The sequence below is a fragment of the Bos indicus x Bos taurus genome, chromosome 7 (genome assembly GCF_003369695.1).
Source record: "Bos indicus x Bos taurus breed Angus x Brahman F1 hybrid chromosome 7, Bos_hybrid_MaternalHap_v2.0, whole genome shotgun sequence".
In the NCBI taxonomy this organism is placed as follows: domain Eukaryota; kingdom Metazoa; phylum Chordata; class Mammalia; order Artiodactyla; family Bovidae; genus Bos; species Bos indicus x Bos taurus.
The window spans coordinates 62,392,196-62,416,629 of NC_040082.1; the positions used below are offsets into that span (position 1 = coordinate 62,392,196).

The window sequence follows — 24,434 nt, forward strand, 5'->3', positions numbered from 1 at the left end:
ATTGGGAAAGACCCTGATGCTTGGAAAGATAGAAGGCAGGAGGAGAAGAGGATGTGATGGTTGGATGGCATCATCAACTCAATGGACATGAGTTTGAGCAAGCTCCAGGAGATGGTGAAAGACAGGGAATCCTGGTGTGCTGCAGTCCATGGGGTAGCAGAGTCAGATGCCAATGAGCGACTGAACAAGAACAATATCTACATGTCAGCATCTTTAAAAACATATTACAATAAGTTAAGAGTTTAATGGCTTACCTGTTCGAAAGGGAGTCCTAGGGATGGAGGGGGTGAAACCTGTTTCTTCTATAGCCCCCACAGTACAAAAGCACTCACTTCAGTGTTACCGGTGATAGATGGCTTCCTGCTAAGATGGCTGCTCTGTTTCTTTTCTGTTTCTCTGAAACAGATGAGCCCTAAGAGGGTTTCTCTCATCACCTATCTCCACTGTTCTTGCTGTACCAAAGTTACACTTTGGAGTGCTTCTTACTGATAGAAAGAACAATGCTATGAGCATTTTCTGAGACCTGCTGCCCCTAGGCCACTACACTCTTTTCCTGCTTTCTTACTCATTTTTCTACCTGTGTAGCATCTGTTTGATCTGTGCCCCATCCTTTCTTCAGGTCCCTTAGTTCTTGCTGAGCAGGAAATGTGGATCTATCACCTCAGGAGGAGTCCTTCACATTATCAGAAACATATTTTTGATTTTTTTTATTGCCCTACCTGGACATTTTACTTCCATCTGGGTGGTTTCTGCTATATTGTTTAAAGCTATGGATGATATCTCTTTTCTAGTTTTACTGAAAATGGAATTTATAACTTTTTTTCTGTTTTCTTTGTTTATTATGATATTTAGGAGGGGAAATAGGAAGTTGCTAGCTATGCCTTGTTAGGTACCAAATCTCTAAACACTCTGTTGTGACCAAATACAGAAATATTTATAGAAACAGAAATAATAATAGCTACTATTTCATCTTTTTGCCAGTCAGAGGCCCTCTGTGAGTCCAAAGAAAGTCCCTTGAGGCTGGATACCATCTTATCCTGTTAAGTAGCTATAGTCATTTCTGCCCTAAGGCTACCGGGGTACAGTGGAGACAAATTTAGAGTGAGCTGTATAACCTCAAGGGTGAAGAGAACAGTGAGTTTTTCACTGAACCTGGCAGAACTTGGAATAGCTTAAGACACCCTATATGGTTCCAGAAGGCAGTTCTTCTCCAGACCTTGCTTTATTTATCCTCATCTTCTATCAGCTTGTCCACCAGAAGCATGAAAGTGAAGATGCCAGGCTGCATCTGCTCCAGGCACATCCACGACCATTCTGTCCTGACCTCAGTTACCACTGGGAGTTTTCAGTTCCTGCTCCAACCTCTACCCTCTCACTCTAGACTCCAGCACCCCTGGAGGTTCTTCTGGACCTTTGTCATGAGAAGAGGGTGGTAGGTTCCATATACATCCTGGGCCATCAGCACCACCTCTCCATCCCAAGCTTGGCAGGCATGGTCTTCTGCCAATCCTCTGTCGCTTCCTATCCTGTTAAACAACAAACTTTATGTCATATTTAAGGTCAAAACATACATGCATGTATTGGTTTTTAGGGATTGAAAAACACAGAATCTTGTTTAAAAATGCCCAAATTTGGACCTTGAATTTGAACAGATTACACTGGACACAAATCTCCAGTTAGGAATGGAGATTCTTCTTATATGTACCCTAAAAAATATGTTTTCTGTTACTAAAACCTTGCAGATATAGGCTTGTGTATCAGTCCTTGAATAGTCAGTGTTTCACCTGGTCAGAAAAGGGTCCTTGAAATGCATGTAAACATGTATATAATGTGTAAAATAATGAACTGTCTCTACACAGATCTACAGGAGATTTTATATATACACATATTTATATGTTTGATTTTTGTATATGTTTATGATTCAGAATTAGAGCAAATTATGCTCAAGTTGGTGTGCTTGAGTAGAGCTAATTTAAATATAAATCAGCTGTAAAAATTAAATAGTCACTTCATTCCAGTTGGCTTCCTCATTATTTCTAAGACTTTCCTGGAATGTCTTCTCCTTTTCCAAGTCAACCCTGCACACGAGCCTTGGCTCTAGTCTTGCCTCTTCCTGGAAGCCTTCCCTGACTGCCACCAGCCATTTGAGCTCAGACATTAATAAAACACAAAAGTGATTTGCAGGCACTGAGTCTGCGTCTCTGCAGTGGGATGAGCCATGCAGGAACTGACCCTCCACATCCCTGCCCTGTTCCCAGGGCTCTGCCTTATCTCATTTTAAGTGAGAACAAGATTTTTTTCCAGTTTAGTCTTTATTAGTTGAGGACCTGGGAAATGTGGTTGGCTATGAAATCCGTCTTTAAAACTGCTATTTTCTGCACTGCTGCTCATCTATTCTAGGTTTCCCATTTAGGGAAATGCTTACCTACTGCCTGACAAAGACAAGTAAAGCCAGAGTTAGCAATTTTTGACCAATACTTTGCATATATAACATTTTGTTTTGCCCTGGAGTATGGAAAATCTGTGGATTTTTATCAGAAGTTTTAAAAGCTTATTTCATCAAGCTAACCTCTCTACTCCAGATTATTGTTATAAATGCTACTCCACTAATGCACATTTACAAATGTTGTACAAGTTCTGAATGTATTTCTTTTTCCAGATGAAGGATTATCATTAGAATCAAGAGAAACATTAAAGTCTCCTCAAATCTGGTTACTGAGAACAGTAATGGGTTTAATAGGGAAATCTATCTGTCTTTTCTTGTAGGTTGTACCACTAATTGGTTTAACTCATCTTCCTCCCAGTTTAATGTATTTTAAGTTCTTTCAAAGATTGCTTTTTAAGAAGGACTTTATTAGCAAGCTCCTGAATAATGGAGCCCTAATTCCTTTGCTCATGCTTGTTTTTACACAAAATGATGCATCCTCTAAGGATAAGAGAAACATGCATATATATCGATGTTTTAGGCACTGAAAAGTAAAAACTGGAATTACATGTAATAATGCAATTTAATTTGAGCAGGCACAACCTCGCTCAATTCTTTGAGATGATCTCCAATTAGAAATGGGAATTCACCTTGTGTATGCTTTTAAAATCTCCTCAGAATGTGAGAAAATAATAGCAAACAAAGCAACTGACATAGAATTAATCTCAAAAATATACAAGCAACTCCTGCAGCTCAATTCCAGAAAAATAAATGACCCAACCAAAAAATGGGCCAAAGAACTAAACAGACATTTCTCCAAAGAAGACATACAGATGGCTAACAAACACATGAAAAGATGCTCAACATCACTCATTATCAGAGAAGTGCAGATCAAAACCACATTGAGGTATCATCTCATGCCGGTCAGAATGGCTGCTATCAAAAAGTCTACAAACAATAAATGCTGGAGAGGGTGTGGAGAAAAGGGAAAACTCTTACACTGTTGGTGGGAATGCAAACTAGTACAACTACTATGGAGAACAGTGTGGAGATTCCTTAAAAAACTGGAAATAGAACTGCCATATGACCCAGTAATCCCACTGCTTGGCATACACACCGAGGAAACCAGAATTGAAAGAGACACATGTACCCCAGTGTTCATCAAAGCACTGTTTACAATAGCCAGGACATGGAAGCAACCTAGATGTCCATTGGCAGATGAATGGATAAGAAAGCTGTGGTACATATACACAATGGAATATTACTCAGCTATTAAAAAGAATGCATTTGAATTAGTTCTAATGAGGTGGATGAAACTGGAGCCTATTATACAGAATGAAGTAAGTCAGAAAGAAAAACACCAATACAGTATATTAACACATATGTATGGAATTTAGAAAGATGGTAACAATGGCCTTATATGTGAGACAGCAAAAGAGACATAGATGTAAAGAACAGACTTTTGGACTCTGTGGGAAAGGTGAGGGTGGGATGATTTGAGAGAGTAGCATTGAAACATGTATATTACCATATGTGAAATAGATTGCCAGTCCAGGTTTGATGCATGAGACAGGGTGCTCAGGGCTGGTGCACTGGGATGACCCTGAGGGATAGGATGGGAAGGGAGCCGGGAGAGGAGTTCAGGATAGGGAACACATGTACACCCATGGCTAATTCATGTCAGTGTATGGCAGAAACCACTACAATACTGTACAGTAATTAGCCTCCAATTAAATTAATTTTAAAAAATAAAATCCCTGCAAGAAGCCCCAGTTTTTTTCTTTTTAAAAATTTTTATTGGAATATAGTTGGTTTACAATGAGGTATAACTGATTCACTTTGCTATCTGCCCAGTTTTATTTTCTGTCATTAAAACCGCTATGGCTGGCAGCATATCTCTTAGATCTCAAGGGTAAGTGCAACCAGCCCCTGACGTTCCTCAGAAGAGAGGATACTTGTGGTTGCCTGCTGGTTTCTGAAAGCTTCATCTTCACAGTAACTCCCTACCATAACCCCATGGGGTTGAGACTGTTAATATCACCATTTTACAGATGAAAGACCTGAGGCTTGGAGAAGAGCAGGGATATGTGAAAAGCAACCACTTGTAAACTGAGAGCTGGTGTTCAAACTCAGAGCTGATAGAGCCAGAAGTTTGAACTTAAAAAAAAATTTTTTTTTAATTCATTGAAGTACATTTGATTTACAGGGGTTGTGTTAATTTCTTCTGTATAGCAGAGTAACTCAATCATATCAATATATATTCATATTCTTTTATATATATTATACTTAATATATTAATTATATTAATATATTGTTTTTCATATTCTTTTCCATTATATTGTCATAGTATATTGTAACAGTATATTGAATATAGTTCTCTGTGTTATACAATAGGACCTTGTTGTTTATCCATCCTATATATAATAATTACTTGCATCTGCTAAACTCCCAGTCCTTCCCACCTGTACCCTCTCTCTCCTTGGCAACTGCAAGTCTGTTCTATATATCTGTGCATCTGTTTTTGTTTTGTAGATGTGTTGATTTGTGCCATATTTTCCCACGTATTTCCTTGTCTTTCTCTTTCTGACTTCACTTAGTATGATACTCTCTAGGTCCATCCATGTTGCTGCAAATGGCATTACATTCTTTTGATGGCCGAATAATATTCCTTTATGTATTTATATGTTGTTCAGTCGCTAAGTCGTATTTGATTCTTTGCAACCCCATGGACTGCAGCACACCAGGATTCCATGTCCTACACTATCTCCTAGAGTTCGTTCAAATTCATGTCTTTCTCTATCTCTCTCTCTTTATATATATACGTATACACACACACATATAGATGAACATATATATGTGTCTATGTATATCACATCTTTATGCATTCATCTATTGATAGACATTTAGGTTGTTTTCTTGTCTTGACTATTGTAAACAATGCTACAGTGAACATAGAGGTACATGTATCTTTCAAATTATAGTTTTGTCTGGATATATGCCCAGAACTGGGATTGCTACATCATATGATGGTTCTGTTTTTAGTTTTTTAAGGAACCTCCATATGGTGGCTCAGTGGTGAAAAATCCACCTGTCAATGCAGGAGACACAGATTTGATTACTGGGTTGGGAAGATTCTCTGAACAGGGAAATGGCAACCCACTCCAGAATTCTTGCCTGGGAAGTCCCATGGATAGAGGAGCCTGGTGGGCTACAGTCCATGGGGTCACAAAAAGAGTCAAGATACAACAGTAACGCAACAACAGCAGCAACAACAAAGAACCTCCATAGTGTTCTCCAGAGTGGCTGCACCAATTTACATTCCCACCAGTAGTGTGGGAGGGTTTCCTTTTCTGCCCACTCTCTCCAGCACCTGTTATTTGTTGGCTTTTTAATGGTGGCCATTCTGACTGGTACCTCCACACTGTAGTTTCGATTTGCATTTCGCTAATAATTAGTGATGCTGAGAATCTTTTCATGTGCCTGTTGATCATCTGTATTAGAATCTTGAACTCTTAATGAGGCGCTATACTCCTGTTTGTATTCAGGGTCGGGAGTGTGGTTCTGACCTTTGTTTCAGGTGTGTGGTCTTTAACTTGGGGAAGAGTGTCTCTCTTGCATATGGGGCCAGAGTGCCCCCGGGTGCAGGCATCTGGGGTGTGAGTAGGCCAAGTGAATGTCGAATCAGGGGACTTGGGTTTGTAGACCTTGGAGATGTTGCCTAACCTCTGAGAAACAGCAGAGAGGAATCTTGTCTTACTAGCTGGCTTCAGGGATCGTTTCATGTGAAAATACCATGCTCATGATCTGGAGTCCCATCCTTTTACATTTGGTGGATCCACAGACACAAATAATCTCAGAGCCAGTGGTTTCAAAGTGCTGAACACTTAAATCTGTTCTAGCCTAATCCTCCCATAAAGCTGCAAACTTTTCCTGTCATCACCTCCATTCTGCACATGAGGAAACTGACCATTGGGAAAGCCCCTGTCCAGTCTCAGCTAGGATGGCATCTGAGCCCAGTGCTGTCATCCTCCAGAGCTGAGTTACTCTCTCCTGCCTCCCCAGGATTCTTTTAAAGCAGAATGACTGGTTATTGTTCCTAAAACCATACTAAGCAGAATCAACCCTCACCTATTTCAGTCCTAGTTGATCAGCACCCCAAAACTGTAGCCCAAGGAGCAATTGTAGCTCTTCCTTCCTGTCTTTCGAGCTCCCTGGAGTGCAGCACCCCCTCTTCTGTGCTCCTTGCACACTCCCCCTGCCAGCACTGGTGCACTTGCTGCTGGCTGGAGGGAACCAGCAGCACGAGGGACCCAGTCCCTACTGGGGAGGAGAAGACTACGTGTAACTGAAGGCTCCCAGCAGCATGAGGATGGCAGGGTAGAAAGAGGAGGCTGGACCCTAGGCAACGCGTTTCAGGAAGGCATCCTTGTGTCGATCCAGCTCAGCATCTAATTCTGCCCTGAAGAAGGCCTTTTAGAGAAGACGCTAATTGCAAACACTCTGAGTGCATTGATCCACTGCTGCTCTGATTAAGTAATTATGCACAAACAGCACCTAGGAGGGCTGAAGGAGATTAGTTTGAAAGGGCCGGCACTGGGTCTCCATTTCTGAGAGGCCTGCTGGCCTGCTCCAAAGACAACTCCAGCCCAGCCCAACTCTTTAATTACCCTCCGAAGCACCAAAGTTTAAATTACATTCTGTTTTCATATTAGCTTCTTCCAGCACGCTGAACTAAGCATTGGTAAGGCTAGGGTCGGAGAGGGAGGGTCCTTGAGCAGGAGCGTTGGTTTTCTCATTTGGTTCTTTAGTTGCAAGATTTTCTGAGTTTTGAGAGCATACCAGTAATTGGTTCCCTAGCAGAGGTTCACAGATACCCTAAAATTGTTGTGTGTCAGATTTGCCATTTTCAAACGTCCCCAATTGGGTGTTCCAACGTGGCCTTCGGTTAGGATTTGTAACACACAGACATAGACACTTACTGTATCTTTTAGGTATTAACACTGTAGCTCTAAATACAGAATGTCCACAGTCTGTCCCCACCTTTATTTTCCACATCATCTTTATATATGTTTATACCTCAGATTGTTGCCTTACCTTCCTCTTTTCTAATCCTCTAAGAGGGCTTGGTATAAGTAGCATGTCATTCAGTCCCCAAAGTCAACAATCAGCTGAGATCAGCTTGGAATACTGGTCATCAACCTTGGGAGCATTTTTCAAAGGAGCACAGTCTCCCAGCTCCTGTCTCTTCCCTGGACATTATGTATCTTGAAACTTCCTCACTAGCTTTTGGCTTTGTCTGAAGGAAGATAGAGGAGCCAGGGAAGAAGGAGTGAATGGGTGATGGGGGTGGGCAGGACCAGGCTACTGACACTCATTCAGTGAAGAAGCAGTGCTCAGCTCGACTGACCCCTCCACAGGCACATACTCATAGATCAGGGCACCCCTTCCTCTCTCCTGACCCTGCCAGGGCTATATGACCTCATCACCACTTTCTACCCGATGATGTTGGCCACAGTGCCCCTTCTCCCTCCCATCCACTGAGCCATCATGATGTACTTACTCCCAGCTTTGTTTCTACACGGTCTGCATTCAAAGCCCACAGGCTTCATACCCGCTTAAAAGCTCCAGGCCTTGTGGAGGGGGAAAGAGCCCAGGTAGAAAAAGCCATCACATTTTCTTCCCAGGGTTGTATACCATCCACAGAGGCTGCATGCACCTTATTTACATTTGCTTATTGCATTTCGTTCAGGGCAGGTCTGCTGGGAGAACACCAAATTACCTGGGCCTTCTCTGCCTGAGTGCTGCGCTTTCCTAGGGTAGGGAACTGTCTGCCTGCACATTTGCAATAACGTAGCAGCCCTCTCCTTTTCTCTAATGAAGCCCCAGTGGCTGCACAGATGATAGATGCTCCTGGGAGCATAATAGGAAGGCAGCAGGCTGGAGTCAGCCCTTCCAAAAGACAACTGTTCTCACAGTAAAGCCTGATGGTGCTCCCTCCATCTTCTGCTGCTTGGCTAGCTGCCTCCCTGCCCCGCTGGCAGAGCTTCCTTTACCTTTGAGGGCCTGAGGTTTTGATTTTTTTCCATGTACAGCATGGACCAGGTGTATTAATTGCCTCAGTTAGTACTGGCTATTCACAAGCCCAGTCAATCCAGAAAGGTGGTCCAGGACCCAGGGGCAGCCCAGCAAGGAGACAGCTGAGATCCAAATCCTGTCCCTGCCACATGATGGCGATTTGACTTGGGGAGTTTGTAACCCGTGCCACACAGTTTCTTTCAGTACATATATTCTGAATAACGATTATCCTTATGGTAAGTGCTGAGAATGGAGGTGTGTGTGGGGTGGGAATCAGACGCCCCCCTCCCCTCATGTAGCTTTGCCACCTGGAAGAAGCAGGCAACTATTACAACCCGAATCTCCTGGACTTGTACTGACCCACATACAAAATAAGTGAAGGAGAGATGTCATTCTTTATATTCCAGGCATCTCCTCGGGCTTTTATGAAAAGCATAACAATAATATTCTAACATATTATGCAGACAACTGGGAGATGGGAAGGGGAACATAAATTTATCAAGTCCCCATTGTAAGCCAGTAGCTGTGAGCTAGGTTTTACTGATACTGTCTCATCTTACTCCATGTGGTGATGCTACGAGCTAAGCTTTATTAGACCATCTTGCAGATGGATGGATGGAAGTTTACAGAAGGCAGCAAGAGCACTGTTATGCCCAGTTAATAAGTATGCATTGGGAGCATTCTTTATGCCAGGAACTGACTGCATTAGGTGCTGGGCTCCAAGAGCTGAGCCTTGGGGCAAGCCAGCCTCGGGGCGTGTTTTATGTTGCTATGATTTAGAAGGGAAGATGGACACTGAGCTGGAAGTTACAGGTATGCTTTAAAGCAGAGATCTGACAGAAGATAAGCATTAGCAAGACAAAGAGAAGAAACATGTTCCATCAGAACAGTGTGTGCAAAAGACAGCTCAGAGCCTCAAGGCCCAGGAGGAGCAAAAAGAGTTGGAGGCAGAGGCCACTGGGATCACATTAAGGAGTCTAGGTGGGCTTGTGCAGAGCAATTGAGGCCCTGTGGAGTAGCTAAGTGGGAAAGTGACTTAATCAAATTTCCCTTTTGGAAAGATCACTTTGGCTGCTGGATGGCAAAGGGAAAGTGGGGAGCAAGACCAGGGAGCCTTGACTTGGTGGGAGGTCTCAGTGGTGCCTGGGCTGGCAGCGGAGATAGCAAGAAGCAGGGGACTTTGGTGGGAGTCAGGACAGGCAGTCCTGGGTGTCTGCCCTGTGGTTATGAGTGCTGGGCAGGGCCGCACTCTGATTCTAGGAGGAGGCAGAGATTGGGGGTCAGTCGATCTCAGAGATGCTGCCAACACTAGCCATGCTGGACAGATTGAGATCATGGAAGAAAGAGAGTAACCTGTAGAAATAAGAAGGTAGATATGGAAAGATTGCAGAAGAGGATGTTGGGCAGAGATGAGTAGGAGAATGAAAGCAATTAAAAGTTAGCTAAAGCCAGGGTTGGGAGTGAAAGGGAAGAGAATGGAGCATGGAGGGCAGAGCGCTGGCTGCGCCCACCATTCAGGAAATATGGCAGTGGATGGGGACACGGTCCTGGTCTTCACGACTTGGCCAGATCCTCTCCCAAGACAGCGGCATCTTCCCCTCTGATGATCGGATGCTGGTGGCCTGAGAACCTTGCTTCTCTCACCAGGAGAGACTACCAGACAGCCCTCTAGAAATCATAAGGGTTGGCCCACCTCTGGGCAGAGTGTGATTTAAATGTGGTTTTATGGTTTTCTCCATACAGAAGTGTCTTTTCCCAAGGAAGGAACCAAGTGTATGGGAGGCACCCGTCAGGGCCCCTATTTCTGGAGCATTAATCCTCCTCTCCTGCCTTTTTCGGGGGCTATAAGAGGCACCTTAAAAGGCAAGCACTTTTCTCCCATAGGAGATGGGTTGCATTGTGGCTAGAATACCGAATCTGAGCAAATAGCTCTCTGTGTGCCATCGTCTCTGAATATTTTATTCCTCTGGGACATATCTGGCCCCAGGCAGACTGTGCCTGATTTGCTCCTTATAAGGACTGTTCGGTTGAGGACACTATGCATGAATAGGGCCCAGTAATTGAATGCCTCCTATCTCCATTCAGCTTCTGATCTCTCTCTACCCAGGCCAGTGCCATCCTGCTTGAGGACTTCTCCCCAAGTGACAGGTTTGCTCCTTCAAGACTCCAGTCCCTGACTTGATCAGCCACCCAAAGCCTGCATACTTTGAGAAGCTGGTGGGAAATTCAGTCTTCTCAAGATATAGATTACCTGCACATCTGTCAGGGTTTAGTTATACATGACTAATTCATCCTGCAGCATGAGATGGGGATTCATTTCCTTTGCAAGTTGACTTGGCAATTTTCTCTGCTCAAAGAACATTTAGAATAGACAGTGTGCATGGCAATCAGGAAGAAATAGATGCTATTAATTTTCCATTTGCAAACTTGAGATTGACTATAGAGCCTATATCCCATTCTCCTTGGAAAAACAGACCACGACCTCTCCTGTTTAGAGATGTGCAAAGTCCGAAAATTTAGAAAAGAGAGCCTTCTATTCCCCAGAGGCTCTGAAATGGGGCTGTTGTTAGTGGAGGCTTCTCCAAAGGGTTGGTACTGGTACCTGGCAGAGATGAGCATCACCACTGTCAGCACAAGCTCCTCCTCCTCCTTTCTGTGCACGTGGTTCAACATGGGATGCTGGTCCCCAGCTTGAGTGAGCACGTGATCTCCTTCCTCAGCTCATTGCTAAGGAATGAGGGGAAGGGCTGAAGGCACAGACTTACATGTCAGGATATCACGATGGACCTGCAAAGGCTGGAAATCCCAAAGGTGGCTAGCTTTATCCAGGGCTCGTTATACAATGTTCTGCCACAATGGAAATACTGTGTATCTGTGTTGTCACAGATGGAGTCATTCACTAGCTACATATGACTACTGAGCAACTTGGAATGGGATGGGTGCAAATGAAGAACTAAATTTTAACTTTTATTTCATTTTCATCAGTTTAAAGGAAAATAGTCACCTGTGGCTCACGGCAATTCTACTGGATAGCAGAGGTATCTGTGTGTGCCAAAACCAGTTTAGCACAGAGGTATGCCGAAGCCAGTTGTGTGTCCAAAGCCAATTGTGTTTAGCTGTCTTTGTCTTTGGGCTTCCCAGGTGGTGCTAGCGGTAAAGAACCTGGCTGCCAGTGCAGGAGACATAAACACACAGGTTTAATCCCTGGGTCGGGAAGATCCCCTGGAGAAGGGCATGGCAACCCACTCCAGTATTCTTGCCTGGGAACCCACAGACAGAGGAGCCTGGCAGTCTACAGTCCATAGTTTTGCAGAGTTGAACATGACTGAAGCAACTTAGCTAGTATATTTTCTTACTAGTTTTCTGAATGCTGTGACAGCTGCTCTACACTTACCTATATATCATCAATTTTAAAATAAAAATAATAGTAGAGGTAATAAAAATCATAGCTGGCACATGCTGAGTAATTACTGTATACCAGGTGTTTTCCTCAGCATGCTACATACCTTGTCTATTTCATAGTCACATAATGATACCTTGAGTTTACAGATATGATGAAATGGAGGCACTGAGGGTTTAAGTGGCTGGTTTGAGTCACCCAGCAAGTCAGTGGTCGAGCTGGGATTCACACCAGGCAGCAACATCCCAGAGCACAAATACTCCATTGCCTCTCCAGACAGTCCTCAGTGCCACTTCCTGGCTGGTGTTTTCAGATACAATCATGTTCTGGTTGTTGGAAGCCAGGTGTTGTCTTGAGGTCATTAGAGACCTGGGTATAAGCAATGGTCACACATTCCACGCTTTACAGAGTTCAGCTGTGGCTCCTGACTAGAAGGAAGACGGCAGCTAGACATGAGCGCACTCAGATTGCATAGACTTCACCTGGGTCTGCTCACCACCTCACCTCAAGTGGAGGGCAAGAGAGTCTTTTCCTCCCTGAGGTTTAGGAAGTTGGGCTGTGTTCTCCATCAAGTACCAAACCCCAGGCTCAGGAAAGAGGGGCTCTCCTAAATGCAGTCAGGTAAACAGGAGGAGAGGCTCTGCCTAGTATTGTTGTCTTCTGGAGAGGATTCACCCCTTGGCAGGGCAGATGGGGGCTGATGGGCTCAGCCGAGTGAAGGCTGGATGGGCATCTGAGTGAGACCCACAGATCCTTTATCACTGCCCATGTCCCTTCCAGTGGAGAGCCTGGGTGTTCGCTGGGGTCCCCCTGCATTGACAGATTCTAGCCTTCATCTGCATCTTGCCAGCACCGTGAGACATTCAGAACGCAGCTCTGTGTCATAATGGTGACTTGCTTGGCTTTTAGAATTTGGGAAAAGTGACAGTGGTGGGCTTCACTTTTTCTTTATTGAGACTTTATCTCCTTAGGTCTCTAATTCCTGTCCCTCTCAATGCAAACTGCTAAATGCAGTGCTGGGTGTTCTGCCTCTTGCTAGAGGCCCACTGCCTGGACCCTTTGTCAGGATTCTCAGGACCTAGAATTAGGGTAAAATCAGGCAGCAAGGGAAAGTCAGCTCCCTTCTCTGTGCCACTGTCCCTCCTTTGGGGATTCCTCTCCTCCAGTCTTAGTTCTTGCTGAGACTGTCAGATAGCCTGCACCTACCCATCCAGCATCTGGAGTTTCGTGTTCTCAGAAGGAGTGTTCATTAAATTTTCTCTGTCATACCCTAAAAGATGAGCTGGTTAGTTAAAGATGGGCTGCAGAAAAGGACTCTTTCAGGGACGAGGCATCCATCTGTCCATAAGGGAAATTCAAATCAGTTTGTCCAAAGGCCGGCAAAATATGCCACACTCAGAAACCCACATGTGAGCTGATGCAAAATTGAGAGTTGCTCATCCTGGGGTCTTTTGATATCCCAGGCTGCCTTTCCCTAAGAACATTAGCTATCCCTAAGTGTTTATCTCTTGGCATGAGTTCAGTGGAAAATGTGATCTTCTCTGGCAAACTGCAATAGCAAGTTTGATCAGGTTAGCAAAAGGACCCATAACAGCTTTTGGAGGCTGGTACGTGATGCTAAGACCACCCCAGCTTGCTTTCAGAGTGCAGAGGCAGTCCACGTTCAGGTTTGCATAGCGCTGCTTGCCTGGGAGTCTCAGCTCTCACTTTGTCACGCTCTTTACCTGTGAAGGCAACATCTTTGGGGCATTTTCACAGTGGGGTAAGGAGTTACATCCTGGTTGGAGAGAGAGTTCTGTTTGGAGCATTGCTTGTTGAGGGAAGAGAGCCCACAGACTTAATGTTTGTTCCATCTGCTTTTTCTCCAGCTTGCACGGACAAGGAGTTGAGAAACCTTGCTTCCCGACTCAAGGACTGGTTTGGAGCCCTTCATGAGGATGCAAACAGGGTCATCAAGCCCACCAGCTCTGAAACAGCCCAAGGCAGTAAGACACTTTACTCTTGCTAGTTTATTTCATTTTAAACACCACATTTCTTCAGTTACTGATATTGATTGACCACCCTGAGATGCTGTTGTTAAAAGAAACACTAACTTAAATGTACACAGTGACTTGAAACACACTGCAATTTCAGAAATATTAAAATACTGGAGGACAAGGAAATGCCTTAGAATCAAGAAAATACAACCACTTATTTTTTTAATTAATTATTTATTTTACTTTACAATATTGTATTGGTTTTGCCATACATTGACTTGAATCTGCCATGAGTGTACATGTGTTCCCCATCCTGAACCCCCCTCCCACCACCCTCTCCATCCCCTCCCTCTGGGTCATCCCAGTGCACCAGCCCCGAGCATCCTGTTTCATGCATCAAACCTGGACTGGTGATTCATTTCACATATGATATTTTACATGGTTCAGTGCCATTCTCCCATATCATCCCACCCTCACACTCTCCCACAGAGTCCAAAAGACTGTTCAATACATCTGTGTCTCTTTTGCTATCTCGCATATAGGGTTATCATTATCATCTTTCTAAATTCCATATATATGCATTAGTATACTGTATTGGTGTTTTTCTGACTTACTTCACTGTATAATAGGCTCCAGTTTCATCCACCTCATTAGAACTGATTCAAATGTATTCTTTTTAATGGCTGAGTAATATTCCATTGTGTATATGTACCACAACTTTCTTATCCATTCATCTGCCAATGGACATCTAGGTTGCTTCCATGTCCTGGCTATTATAAACAGTGCTGCGATGAACATTGGGGTACACGTGTCTCTTTCAATTCTGGTTTCCTCAGTGTGTATGCCCAGCAGTGGGATTGCTTGGTCATAAGGCAGTTCTATTTCCAGTTCTTTAAGGAATCTCCACACTGTTCTCCATAGTGGCTATACTAGTTTGCATTCCCACCAACAGTATAAGAGGATTCCCTTTTCTCCATATCCTCTCCAGCATTTATTGCTTGTAGACTTTTGGAAGCAGCCATTCTGACTGGTGTGAAATGGTACCTCATTGTGGTTTTGATATGCATTTCTCTGATAATGAGTGATGTTGAGCATCTTTTCATGTGTTTGTTAGCCATCTGTATGTCTTCTTTGGAGAAATGTCTGTTTGATTCTCTGGCCCACTTTTTGATTGGGTCTTTTATTTTTCTGGAATTGAGCTAAAGGAGTTGCTTGTATATTTTTGAGATTAATTCTTTGTCCATTGCTTTGTTTGCTATTATTTTCTCTCATTCTCAAGGCTGTCTTTTCACCTTGCTTATAGTTTCCTTTGTTGTGCAGAAGCTTTTAATTTTAATTAGGTCCCATTTGTTTATTTTTGCTTTTATTTCCATTACTCTGGGAGGTGGGTCATAGAGGATCCTGCTGTGATTTATGTCAGAGAGTGTTTTGCCTATGTTTTCCTCTAGGAGTTTAATAGTTTCTGGTCTTACATTTAGATCTTTAATCCATTTTGAGTTTATTTTTGTGTATGGTGTTAGAAAGTGTTCTAGTTTCATTATTTTACAAGTAGTTGACCAGTTTTCCCAGCACCACTTGTTAAAGAGATTGATTTTTTTTTTCTCCATTGTATATTCTTGCCTCCTTTGTCAAAGATAAGGTGTCCATAGGTGTTTGGATTTATCTCTGGGCTTTCTATTTTGTTCCATTGATCTATATTTCTGTCTTTGTGCCAGTACCATGCTGTCTTGATGACTGTGGCTTTGTAGTAGAGACTGAAGTCAGGCAGGTTGATTCCTCCAGTTCCATTCTTCTTTCTCAGGATTGCTTTGGCTATTCGAGGTTTTTTGTATTTCCATACAAATTGTGAAATTATTTGTTCTAGTCCTCTGAAAAATATTGTTGGTAGCTTGATAGGGATTGCATTGAATCCTATCCCTAGATTGGTTTGGGTAATATACTCATTTTCACTATATTGATTCTTCCGATCCATGAACACAGTATATTTCTCCATCTATTAGTGTCCTCTTTGATTTCTGTCACCAGTGTTTTATAGTTTTCTATATATAGGTCTTTTGTTTCTTTAGGTAGATATATTCCTAAGTATTTTATTCTTTTCATTGCAATGGTGAATTGAATTGTTTCCTTAATTTCTCTTTCTGTTTTCTCATTGTTAGTGCATAGGAATGCAAGGGATTTCTGTGTGTTAATTTTATATCCTGCAACATTACTATATTCATTGATTAGCTCTAGTAATTTTCTGGTGGAGTCTTTAGGGTTTTCTATGTAAAGGGTCATGTCCTCTGCAAACAGCAAGAGTTTTACTTCTACTTTTCCAATCTGGATTCCTTTTATTTCTTTTTCTGCTCTGATTGCTGTGGCCAAAACTTCCAAAACTATGTTGAATAGTAGTGGTGAAAGTGGGCACCCTTGTCTTGTTCCTGACTTAGGGGAAATGCTTTCAATTTTTCACCTTTGAGGATAATGTTTGCTGTGGGTTTGTCATACATAGCTTTTATTATGTTGAGGTATGTTCCTTCTATGCCTGCTTTCTGGAGGGTTTTTATCATAAATGGATGTTGAATTTTGTCAAAGGCTTTCTATGCACCTATTGAGAAAATCATACGGTTTTTATTTTTCAATTTGTTAATGTGGTGTATTACATTTATTGATTTGCAGATATTGAAGAATCCTTGCATCCCTGGGATAAAGCCCACTTGGTCATGGTGTATGATCTTTTTAAATATTGTTGGATTTTGTTTGCTAGAATTTTGTTAAGGATTTTTGCATCTATGTTTATCAGTGATATTGATCTGTAGTTTTATTTTTGTTGTGGCATCTTTGTCAGGTTTTGATATTAGGGTGATGGTGGCCTCATAGAATGAGTTTGGAAATTTACCTTCCTCTGCAATTTTCTGGAACAGTTTGAGTAGGATAGGTGTTAGTTCTTCTCTGAATTTTTGGTAGAATTCAGCTGTGAAGCCATCTGGTCCTGGGCTTTTGTTTGTTGGAAGATTTCTGATTATGTTTCAATTTCCGTGCTTGTGATGGGTCTGTTAAGATTTTCTATTTCTTCCTGGTTCAGTTTTAGAAAGTTGTACTTTCCTAAGAATTTGTCCATTTCTTCCATGTTGTCCATTTTATTCGCATATAGTTGCTGATAATAGTCTCTTATGATCCTATTTCTGTGTTATCTGTTTTGATCTCTCCATTTTCATTTCTAATTTTGTTGATTTGATTTTTCTCCCTTTGTTTCTTGATGAGTCTGGCTAATGGTTTGTCAGTTTTATTTATCTTCTCAAAGAACCAGCTTTTTTTGGTTTTGTTGATTTTTGCTATGGTCTCTTTTGTTTCTTTTGCCTTGATTTCTGCCCTAATTTTTACGATTTCTTTCCTTCTACTAACCCTGGGGCTCACAATTTCTTCCTTTTCAAGTTGCTTTAGGTGTAGAGTTAGGTTATTTATTTGACTTTTCTCTTGTTTCTTGAGGTAAGCCTGTATCACTATGAACCTTCCCCTTAGTACTGCTTTTACAGTGTCCCGTATGTTTTCGGCTGTTGTGTTTTCATTTTCATTCATTTCTGTACATATATAGATTTCATTTTTTATTTCTTCTGTGATTTGTTGGTTATTCAGCAGCGTGTTGTTCAGCCTCCATATGTTTGGATTTTTAATAGTTTTTCTCCTGTAATTGACATCTAATCTGACTGCATTGTGGTCAGAAAGGATGCTTGGAATGATTTCAGTTTTTTTGAATTTACCAAGGCTAGATTTATGGCCCAGGATGTGATCTATCCTGGAGAAGATTCCATGTGCACTTGAGAAAAAGGTGAAATTCATTGTTTTGGGGTGAAACATCCTATAGATATCAATTAGGTCTAACTGGTCCATTGTATCATTTAAAGTTTGTGTTTTCTTGTTAATTTTCTGTTTAGTTGATCTATCCATAGGTGTGAGTGGGGCATTAAAGTCTCTCACTATTATTGTGTTATTGTTAATTTCCCCTTTCATACTTGTTAGCATTTGTCTTACATATTGTGGTGCTCCTATGTTGGGTGCATATATACTTATGATTGTTATATCTTCTTCTTGGATTGATCTGTTGATCATTATGTAGTATCCATCTTTGTCCCTTTCATAGCCTTTGTTTTAAAGTCTATTTTATCTGATATGAGTATTGCTACTCCTGCTTTCTTTTGGTCTCTATTTGCATGGAATATCTTTTTCCAGGCCTTCACTTTCAGTCTGTATGTGTCCCTTGTTTCAAGGTGGACAACATATATAAGGGTCTTGTTTAATTTTTTTAAGTTGGGTTGCAAAGTTATCTAGTATTTAATACTGATTTTTAGGAAATACATTTAAGTACATATTAATATACAAAAATAATAAACTATCATGTATAAAATAGATAGGCAATAATATACAACACAGGGATTTATAGCCATTTTCTTGTAATAATCTAGAATGGAGTATAATCTGCAAAAACACTATGCTGTACACATGAAACTAACACAATATTGTAAATCACCTACACTTCAATTAAAAGAAGTATAAGTCTTCAATTAAAAGACCATCCCCAAAAAAAGAAATGCAAAAGACAAAATGGTTGTCTGAGGAGGCCTTACACATAGCTAAGAAGAGAAGCAAAAGGCAAAGGAGAAAAGGAAAGATATACCCATCTGAATGCAGAGTTCCAAAGAATAGCAAGGACAGATAAGAAAGCCTTTCTAGTGACCAGTGCAAAGAAATAGAGGAAAACAATAGAATGAGAAAGACTAGAGATCTCTTCAAGAAAATTAGAGATACCTAGGGAATATTTCATGCAAACATGGGCACAATAAAGGACAGAAATGGCATGGACCTAACAGAAGCAGAAGATATTAAGAAGAGGTGGCAAGAATACATAAAAGAACTATACAAAAAAGATCTTCATGACCCAGATAACCATGATGGTGTGATCACTCACCTAGAGCCAGACAACCTGGAATGCAAAGTTAAGTGGGCCTTCGGAAGCATCACTATGAACAAAGGTAGTGGAGGTGGTGGAATTCCAGTGGAGCTATTTCAAATCTTAAAAGATGATGCTGTGAAAGTGCTGCACTCAATATGCCAGCAAATTTGGAAACTCAACAGTGGCTGCAGGACTGGAAAAGGTAAGTTTTCATTCCAATCCCAAACAAAGGCAATGCCAAAGAATGCTCAAACTACCACACAGTTGCACTCATCTCACACGCTAGCAAAGTAATGTTCAAAATTCTCCAAGCCAGGCTTCAAAAGTATGTGAACCATGAACTTCCAGATGTTCAAGCTGAATTTAGAAAAGGCAGAGGAACCAGAGATCAAATTGCCAACATCTGTCAGATCACTGAAAAAGCAAGAGAGTTTCAGAAAAACATCTACTTTTGCTTTGTTGACTATGCCAAATCCTTTGACTATGTGGATCTCAACAAACTGTGGAAAATTCTTCAAGAGATGGGAATACCAGACCACCTGACCTGCCTCTTGAGAAATCTGTATGCAGGTCAAGAAGCAACAGTTAGAACTGGACGTGGAACAACAGACTGGTTCCAAATTGGGAAGGGAGTATCTCAAGGCTGTATATTGTCACCCTGGTTATTTAACTTATATGCAGAGTATATTAAGCAAAATGCCAGGCTGGATGAAGCACAAGCTGGAATAAAGACTGCCAGAAAAAAATATCAATAACCTCAGATACGCAGATGACACCACCCTTATGGCAGAAAGTGAAGAAGAACTAAAGAGCCTCTTGATGAAAGTGAAAGAGGAGAGTGAAAAAGTTGGGTTAAAACTCAACCTTCAGAAAACTAACATCTTGGCATCCAGCCCCATCACTTCTTGGCAAATAGATAGGGAAACAATGGAAACAGTGAGAGACTTTATTTTGGGGGGATCCAAAATCACTGCAGATGGTGACTGCAGCCATGAAATTCAAAGATATTTGCTCCTTGGGAGAAAAGCTATGACGAACCTAGACAGCATATTAAAAAGCAGAGACATTACATTGCCTACAAATGTCCATCTAGTCAAAGCTATGTTTTTTCAAGTAGTCTTGTATAGATGTGAGAGTTGGACTATAAAAAGAAAGCTGAGCCATGAAGAACTGATGCTTTTGAACTTTGGCGTTGGAGATGACTCTTGAGAGTCTCTTGGACTGCAAAGAGATCCAACCAGTCAATCCTAAAGGAAATCAGTCCTGAATATTCATTGGAAGGACTGATGCTGAAGCTGAAACTCCAATATTTTGGCCACCTGATGCAGAGAACTGACTCTCTGGATAAGAATCTGATGCTGGGAAAGATTGAAGGCAGGAAGAGAAGGGGATGACAGAGGATGAAATGGTTGGATGGCATCACTGACACAATGGACGTGAGTTTAAGCAAACTCCGGGATTTGGTGATGGACAGAGAGGCCTGGCGTGCTGCAGTCCATGGAGTCACAAAGAGTTGGACACAACTGAGTGACTGAACTGACTGATATTTCAATTAAGAAATATATAGAACCACACCATTTTCATAGCTTTAAGCTCTCCTGGCATGGCATATTCTTCCATTTTTTTTCCTTGTCACATAGAAAAAACTATATTTCTGTGTGTATGTATACACATGCACACTTTACAGACTGTTTTATGGCCTTCTTTTATCGTTCAGCAATACACTATGACTATCTTTCTATATAGTTGAGTAGTATTCTGCTTTGTAGACATGACATAAAATCTCAATATATTGATATAACATAATTCATGTAATTAGACCTTTATTTGGGAGCTTTGAAGTTGCTCCTAATGTTCAGCTATTATAAGCAACATGGTAGCAAACATCTTTGATATCTTGGGCTTTTGGACTTTAGTGAGACTGCATTTTGTTTTCCAGAGATAGACTACCTGACAAGCATTCCCTCCACCATCACCAAAGTGGCTCAAGATCATACTCCAAACCTCTCCATAAGCCGGAGAGCAAACTGGGGGTTAGGTCTGTGTGTTTGCACTTTGGTGGAGCCTCTCACTGCCTCTAACCCACAGGCCACTAGTGGGGCACTTCTCTACACTATGGCCAGTTGGTACAGAAGGGCTGACTCAATAACACAGTTGTCAAGATACATGGAGCTTTGGCATAGCTTTTTCTATGTAGTGATTTTTATTGATTTGTAAAAATATAAAAACACATGTTATTTAAAGCAGAGAGTATTTCACCCCATCCCTGATGTCACACTTATGTTGACAGGATTTCTGAATGTAATGCTCCTGGATTGAGCTAAGTGAGTAAGAAGTGATACTGGTAACTGCTGGGACCCAGAGTCTAACCAGCATCTGGTCTTCAGCCCAAATCAGAATATTCTTCATAATTTCAGGGTTATTCTTTGCTGTTCACAGCCACCTAGAGAATGTTGATCCAGAGGACAATTCACTCACCAGGTTGGAATTTTTACCAATTAAGGGAAAGGTCGATTCTGGGAAGCATATGCTATATATCCAAAGAGAGGGTCCTGGTGGTTGTGTGAGTGTGAAGAGGGATGTAAGATTCTTCCCATTCATGTCAAAGGTTCCTTGGGAGTTGTGGACAGTGGGAAGCTTTTCCCAGGGATCTTCCAGGAGTGGCTGAACCACTGGGCTTTCTGTATAACCTTTCAGTGAAGAGCAGATTGATATGAAAGAGCTGCTCCTCATAGCCTCCAGTCCCAGGAGACTCCTTCTGCTGACAGCCAGTGAGCCTGCAAAATGCCTGCCCTTGGCCACAAGCAAATTGAGTCCCTGAAGAGGTTTTTAGGTGTGATGTTCTGAAACAGTTGGAGATATAAAGGAAGGACACTGCATTCGTCCATGAGGCACAGGAGGGAGAGACATTGTCAGCACAGGAGTTCTGAAGGGGAAACCATGCAACCCTAGAAGTCCCATGAGTTTGGGGCCAACCAACCAGAAGGGCTAGTCTGTTCCCCCTGCATCCCTGGAGAGCAGATGCAGATACCTCTCTTCTAGAGCCTTACAAATAGGTGTGGGTGGGCTTGACTTTAGCCTATTGCCCAACCAGTTTGGCACTTCTTTTTGGTGGTCAGTAAGCAATATTAAAATTTCCCAGAATTCTGGGATGGAGACACGATCCTGGGGTGCCAGCAGTTGCTGTTCCAGACTTATCCCTAAAATGGGGAAATGGGCTCTGGCCCAAAAAGCTATGAAGAGGAAGGACCGATGGCGGTCAGGAATCATGTTCATAAATGGGTTTACTAGTCCTTCCTTTCCCACAGCTTTAGACCTTAAAGCAGCAACTGAAATGGAAAGATTGACATGATAGCTAGTTAGAACAGTGGAAAAAATGACTAAGCAAATTAAGAACAACTCAGATCTCACCAACCAATCAGACGACAACAGAGAAATGAAGGCTAGCACATTACGTTGGACTGTCATGTTTCCTTCGGCTCTTCTTGACTCACATTCTTGAGAGATCAAGAAATTATTACTAAAAACTGTAAGTCTAAAGAGGGGTGGCTAACATTTTTACAATACAGCTGAAGAAAATGAGAAACATATACAGAGAAGTTCAGTAACTTGCTCTTGCACATCACTGACCTGAATTCAGTGTCAAGCAATACAATTTTCAATTCACTTAAATTTTGTTCCTTTTATTCTGGCTTCTTTGAACCTACTGACTACTTGTTCATTGCCATTTCTTTTAAGAATGACTATAAGAACCATAGAATTTTGTGAATATGGAGAAGACAAGCACAAAGACATTGGACATACACTACAGTGTATAGATTGTACACTGGATGTGCACTGGACTATACACTTAATATACACTATACACTGACAGACACTGGACTGTACACTAGACACACACTGGTGTACACTGGACATACACTGGACATACACTGGACTGTACATTGCACAGTGGGATGTGCCCTTGGACTGTACACCAGGTGTACACTGGACTCTACACCAGATGTGCATTTGAACTGTGCACCAGATGTGTCCAGCTGTGTTCCAGATGTGCATTTGGGCTATGTGCCAGATATGTCCAGCTGTGTTCCAGCTGTATCCAGCTGTGTGCCAGATGTGTTCCAGCTGTAGTCCAGCTGTGTTCCAGATGTGTCCAGCTGTGTGCCAGATGTGTCCAGCTGTATTTCAGATGTGTCCAGCTGTGGTCCAGCTGTGTGCCAGCTGTGTGCCCAGATGTGTCCAGATGTGTTCCAGATGTGCATTTGGGCTGTATGCCAGATGTGGCCAGCTGTGTTTCAGCTATGCACCAGCTGTGCCCTAGATGTGCGCTGGACTGTGCACCACTGTATACAGTACACTGGATTGTACATACTGTATGTACACTGGACATACATTGGATGTACACTGGACTGTGCACTACTATACACTGGACTGTGAAGAAATTTAAACAAGTACCAGCATGATGTTTCTGATATATCATGGGCACACATCCTTCGAACATATATATGCAAAATGGCCAGCTCTAATGATGTCAGGATTTAGTTTCTTTTGATTTTTCCTTGAGGTCTAGATAACATTAGTCTGCTTTCAATATCAAGGTGCCAAAAAAGTTTAAAGATCAACTTGCTTACATTTTATTACAACCAAAGAGTGATTGATTCTAAATTATATAATGTATAGCTCAAAAACAAAAAACAAAACCCCCACAACTGAACTTAGCATAGATGTACATTTTTTTACCCATGATTCATGTTTTCCAAGAAGAAAATTTGGTGATAAACATTTGTAAAGAAGCTCTCAGAGTTCTGGGAACATTAAAAAATTAAGTTTCCCTTTCCCATGTATTAAAATGGTAATATCCTCTAACATGGATGAATATCACATAAATTATTCTGTACAAAAGTGTGGAGCCATTTAGTGTCAGAGTAAATTATTCCTTTATTCAGTTGCCCCTGAGGACATCATCAACATAGAGACTGTCCAGTCATGACCTTCAGTTAAAGAAGAGGCCTGATTATGTTCCACAGTATCTCTTCTTGAGAAGGGGTATTTTTCTAAGATGTGTTATAAGATATCAAAAAGAATAAATTTAAAAATGGAAGGATTTTTTATATTGGAAGGTGCTAAACTTTGCAACAGCTAGACAACCTCTCTCAACAAATTCCATTGGGCACTTCCTGTGTGCCTCTACAGGCTGAGTCTATGAAGGAAACAAGACAGTCTTTGCTGTCAAATAGCTAAGAGTCTAATTTACAGGTACGGAAAATGGGAGGGAAGCATAGGCTTCCATGAGAGCTCAGAGGAGGAGGTGCAACAGTTTACTGACCTCTGGACAGTGAAGACTCTTTTGTAAAGACACTGCTTTAAAGGGTGGGCGTGCTTTGTTCTGTCCTGTATCATGCTGGCTAAGCAGGGGTTCCTGGTGAGACACATAGAATCCAATGACAGGCTATAGGTAAGAACCCCAGAGGGACAATCAACCCCATCAGGAGCCTCCCTGACAGTTACTGTATCACCCCTTACATTGCTCATCCCTCAGCTTAGCACCCAAACCTACTGGATGTCCTCAGGGTAGGAGGATTCCATGTCATGCAAGGCAGAGGCAGCCCTAGAAGAGGAGGGACCAAG

At 41.9% G+C, this 24,434-nt stretch overlaps 1 protein-coding gene across 2 annotated transcripts in view; it reads left to right on the forward strand.

Moving 5' to 3' along the window:
• The window catches only part of SPOCK1 (SPARC (osteonectin), cwcv and kazal like domains proteoglycan 1), a 583,899-nt gene that overhangs the window by 532,433 nt on the left and 27,032 nt on the right, over positions 1 to 24,434 (forward strand). For both annotated transcript variants that reach the window (XM_027546431.1, XM_027546430.1), the window contains one exon: positions 13,769 to 13,885. In XM_027546431.1, the coding sequence (XP_027402232.1) occupies positions 13,769 to 13,885 (117 nt within the window). The remainder of the gene's footprint in view (positions 1 to 13,768; positions 13,886 to 24,434) is intronic.